Source organism: Glycine max, chromosome 9, assembly GCF_000004515.6.
Source record: "Glycine max cultivar Williams 82 chromosome 9, Glycine_max_v4.0, whole genome shotgun sequence".
Taxonomy (NCBI): Eukaryota; Viridiplantae; Streptophyta; class Magnoliopsida; order Fabales; family Fabaceae; genus Glycine; species Glycine max.
Window position 1 is genome coordinate 47,001,465 of NC_038245.2, and position 5,185 is coordinate 47,006,649.

The 5,185-nt window shown below is 35.8% G+C and overlaps 1 protein-coding gene across 1 annotated transcript; it reads right to left on the reverse strand.

The window, feature by feature from the left end:
- Positions 1–335: 335 nt before the first annotated feature.
- On the reverse strand, positions 336–4,385 carry LOC100803216 (MDIS1-interacting receptor like kinase 2). The gene is made up of 2 exons (XM_003533519.5): positions 1,492–4,385; positions 336–1,191 (listed from the first exon to the last, which is right to left on the reverse strand). Exons 1-2 carry the CDS (start codon positions 4,163–4,165, stop codon positions 836–838), a joined length of 3,030 nt encoding a protein of 1,009 aa, XP_003533567.1. The 5' UTR covers positions 4,166–4,385; the 3' UTR covers positions 336–835.
- Between the last annotated feature and the right edge of the window lie 800 nt (positions 4,386–5,185).

Here is a 5,185-nt window from a genome sequence, read left to right on the forward strand (position 1 = left end):
TATTATTCTGACATTGTTTTTTATTTTATATTTTATCTTAAGTGCAACATATTGGCTGCTAGTTATTTTTTTATAAAATAATTATTCATTGTGTATCCCATTAGTTAATTTCATCAATATTCTTATATTTTAATATCAAATGTCACATAAAACTTATGTTTTAGTTGTAAGTTTAATTTTTTTAAAAACTAAAACCGTTTTTAGATTTTAAAATTAGTTTTTTTAATTAATTACAAAATAAACTTATTTTGAAAGTTTCTTACCTTATTAAAATTAGTTTTTAAGGGTGTGTTCAAGTGTTGACAACGACAATAGGGATGGGGACACCAATTATGGTGGAAGCAATAATAATGATAGTGATTCGTGTGAATCTTAGACCCCTTAAAGGAAAAATTGTGTTTACAAAAAATTGTAAATCTCATATCTTATTTAATGACACTCTTTCATGATTTTATTATTTTTAATAATTTCAACCAATTGTAAGGAGTGAATCAGGAAGAGTGTATTACAAAGTGTATTGCTAGCGCTCCTTTTATTCTTTCTTTTTCTCTTGTTACTAATTAAAAAGTCAATCATTTTCACTTTCTTTCAAACCAGTACTAACTTGTACATATGCATGCTCACACTATCACTACACGAGGATTTCCCACAAAATAAATTCTACCAATTGATTCTCCCAAATCAATCCCCTATTTTATGAACTGGGAAATCTAGTTGCTCTAGTAACTTATGATGTATTTCAATGACAAAACAAACAAGCTTACAACAAAAGATAAAGGATAAAAGGTATAAAGAAGAAAACAAGAAAAACAAAATACTTAAGTAGTTTAGTGCTTTAGAGAAGTTGTCCAAGTCTAATCATAGGGAACTGGTCTGCTAAAGGTGATTTTCCCATCATAAGATTTTTAGACACTTGATCCATGGTTGGCCGAGAACTTGGATTTTCACTCAAGCAAGAAAATGCCAAGCTTGCAACCAAAATGATATCCCCAATAACTGAATTTAGAGGTTGAGGAGGTCTTTGGTCTAGCACATCAATTAGTAACAAATTATCAGTTATTGTTGCTGAAGATGAAGACAACAATGAAGAAATGAGATCTCCTGGATGCTTCCCCATGATGATTTCTAGACAAATAACTCCAAAACTGAATACATCATATTTCTCAGTCACTTCCATAGTCTGGGAAAGCTCTACAATAAATAAAATTCCAAAGTTACTCATAAACCAGTGTATAGGTTTCTGTATAAGCTACAAGTTCACTAACTTTGTTTTATAAATGGATTTTGTATTGCACATGTCACCTTAATTTTACTTGAATTTTGCATACTAATTATGATGCTTAGGGATTAGTATAATTAATCTACAAGTAAACAATGTTTAAACAAACTTTGAATATACAAGTGGGGCAAATTAAATGCAAAATATGTGATCATTTCTATCCATATATGTTAATTTCTAAGAAAATTAAGAATAGGGAGAAGGGATCCAACCTGGAGCTGCATACCCAATGGTGTATGCAAACGTGGTCCAAGTGTGTGAACCAGGCTTTAGAATCTTAGCTGTCCCAAAATCAGAGATAAGTGCTTCATTTTGTGAATCCAAAAGAACATTCTTGCTCGATATATCACGATGAATTATTGGAGGTGAGCAATCATGATGCATATAGGATAAAGCATTGGCCACACCTTTAACAACATTCACCCTCATTTTCCAGTCAAATGCAGCTGCTTTTGCGTCATTGCTTAGTATTTGATCCAAGCTACCTCCTTCCAAGAACTTATAAACCAAAAGTGAGAACCGTGGATGTGAGCAAAATCCACAGAGCTTGATAATGTTACGGTGCCTGATTTCGGTCAAAGCTTGAATTTCATTTTTAAAAGCTTTAAAATTGGGCTTCTCTTCATCTGGTTGCAAATGAAGTTTCTTCACCGCATAAACCTGAGATGGACGCAACTCAACCTTGTAAACGGATCCTTGTCCTCCGACTCCAATGAGAAGCTCATCATTGAAATTGTTGGTAGCTTCAATGATATTTTCGAACATATTTCTTCCATCATGGCTCCATAGGGAAAACACTTCTTCAGATTGTGCCTTATCTTTAGCCTGGACTCTTTTCTTTCTTGCTTTTAGATAAAGAATATACATTGAAACCCCCATCCCACATAATAAAGGGGCACCCAAGATAGGAAATAATACCAGTAGGATGCCCTTTTGCCTCTTTTTAATGCTTTTGGGTTGGCAAAGCATCAAGCCAGTGACGTTGCCACACAAGCCTTTGTTATTTTTCAACGATTCAAATGGAGCCCTAAGAAAGGCTTCATTATCTGGAAGTGGCCCTTCTAACTGGTTGTATGATATGTTCACCGAAATCAAACTTGACATGCCACCAAAACTGGATGGAATACTTCCTGAAAGATTATTGCGAGAGAGATTCAACCATTGCAATAGCTTCACCTCTCCAAGCTTACCTGGTATTGTTCCACTCAATAAATTCCCACTTAGATCAAGGGATTCAAGAGACTGATATTGGCTAAACTCAAAGGGAATGCTCCCTTTTATTTTATTATTGCTCAAATTCAATTCTATTAAATTGGGTAACTTCAAAACTTGTTTTGGTATTGTGCCACTAAACTCGTTTTTTGCAAGATCCAACTGTTGAAGATTCTGCAACAATCCTATTTCAGTTGGAATGTTTTCTGAAAGATGATTGTTGTTGACCTTGAGTTCAACTAATGATTTTAGCTTCCATAGCTCTTTTGGTAGCTTTCCGTTCAAGCGATTTGAACAAAGGTGAAGCTTGCCAAGCTTGGTTGCCTCAACAAGCTCGATTGGTATGCCACCTGAAATATTATTGTTGGATATCTTCAAGGTAGCAAGATTAGTGCACTTCCCCCAGTTTGGTGAAATTTGGCCGTAAAATTTATTGTCACTCAAATCAATATATTCCAAATTTGGATAGACACCAAAATCTTGCGATATATCTCCTTCCATTTGGTTTCCCTCTAGCCTGAGTCTAACAATACTAGAGCAGTTCTTCAAACTTTTTGGCACTGGACCAGTAAAATGGTTGTGAAAAGCAGCAAAGAATGCTAGTGACCCACCCAAACATATTTGAGGTGGCAAATGGCCACTGAAATTATTCTCGGATAAATCAAGGTCGTTGAGTCTTTTCAAATTTCCAATTGTGGTTGGAATATAACCCGAAATTTGGTTGCTATCCAGTGCAAGTTCCTCTAGTTTGGCCAAGTTTTCTATGGAAGCAGGGATAGATCCAGAAAGGTTATTGGCATAAAGGTGGATCAATGTCAAGTTGTACATGTTCCATAAGGAGGAAGGAATTGGCCCAGATAAAAGGGAGTTACTGGCAAGGTAAAGTTTATTTAAATTACTCATGTTACTCATTGTTTCAGGGATAGTACCAGAGAGAGAATTTGCTGAGAAATCAATAAGCTTAAGGTTTGTCAACATTCCAATTTCTCGAGGAATGTGACCGAAAAGGTTATTTTCTGCAATACGCAGAAATCCCAACTTGTTCAACTTCCCAATCTCTGGAGGAATGTGGCCAGAAAATTTGGCGGTACTTAAGTCTAGATATGACAGGTTGGACAAGTTTGCTATGGAATTAGGAATTGCTCCACTTAGTTGAAGACATTGGGAAAGATCAAGAGCATGTAAACTCCTTAGTGACCACATTTCTTGAGGGATGGAACCATGGAAAGAATTTAAAGAAAAATTCAAAACATTTACTTTGGACATGTTACCAATTTGTGGGGGTATAGTCCCATAAAAGGAGTTGTTGTAGATATTTAGGCTGAGGAGGTTAGGGAAAGAGGAGAAGTTGAGGGTGTGAAGTGTACCTTTCAGTCCATAATATGCAAGATTTATGCCGGAGACTGACTTGGAATTGTCACACCGAATTCCTTGCCATTTGCATGGACTATTACCTCTCCATGTCGACAAGAGATCTTGGCTGTAGTTGTTGAAGCTGTGTTTCCATTTTAACAGAGCGTTTGCTTCACCGTTCTGAGCTGCAGCTTGATCACGAGCAGTAACTATGCTGGCAGCAGAGGCCAAAGAAATGGTTTTGGATAAACAAGCAAATTGGGGTGAAGAGTGTGCTAGAAACACCAAAACAAACGAGAAAAGAATCTTGATGGATACCATGGTTCAAGTATAACAGGATTTTGGGATCATGAATACAATCAAAGGCTGCAGATTCTTGTAAGAGAAAGGTGTATTAATTATGGTGAGGACTGAAGTTGGAGTTAGGAATATGCTTTATTATAAGGGAAATAATCAAGTGGCACGAGAGGGAACCATATATTGACATGACTACACTTTGCAAAGTCTAGCACTAAAATGGCAAAGTAATAATAAGCAAATTTAAGAACAATGCTTTCCGAATATTTAAAGATATTTAATATCCAAAGGTTGTATTGGTTGGTTCCTCTCATATATATGGAATCTCTTTCCTCTTCAAAAGCAAAGTACATTTTTCACATTACTTTGAAAAAATAAATTATATACACTGCTTTAGAAAAAGGGATGTTGTCAATGGTCCAAAGGCGTCTCAACGGGGATATTATATATTCACAGCGTGTTTGGTACTGCACGGTGTACCAGTTGACACGCATATAACCTGAAGCATCAAAGACCAGCTTTCGCATAATTGGTTGGAGTAGAGGATCCACATTCAATAATTTGTTTCAAACACACATTCATTTGATTGGTAAAATAGAAATTAACAACGAAGACAAAAAGAGAGACCTGTTCGGATTTATTGGTCATCTATATGGCGGGTAAAGGCCATATTAATGGCCGGTAAAACGAATTTTTGGTGTAGGGCGTTCTAATCGAATGGATTGACATGGTCAGTCTTTTGAAAGTCTTGCACAGATGCTATAAACATTGACTAAAATTTCCTGATGACACATTCTTCAAAGGTTGTATTATTTAGTTCCTCCACTTCTATCAATTAATCTTTCCTGAGACGCGTAGTTCACCAAAGATTGTATTTTAATTTAGTTCCTCCACTTCTAAAAGTTGACGCGTTCACAATTCCATATTACTTTAACATGTTATGTTACAAATGTTTTGAGACGGAATTTAGGGGTGACACCTAGGTCTCTCACCGTGAGAAAGGAGCTAGGTTCCCACTGTTAGATCTCTTATTTATTTTTTTAT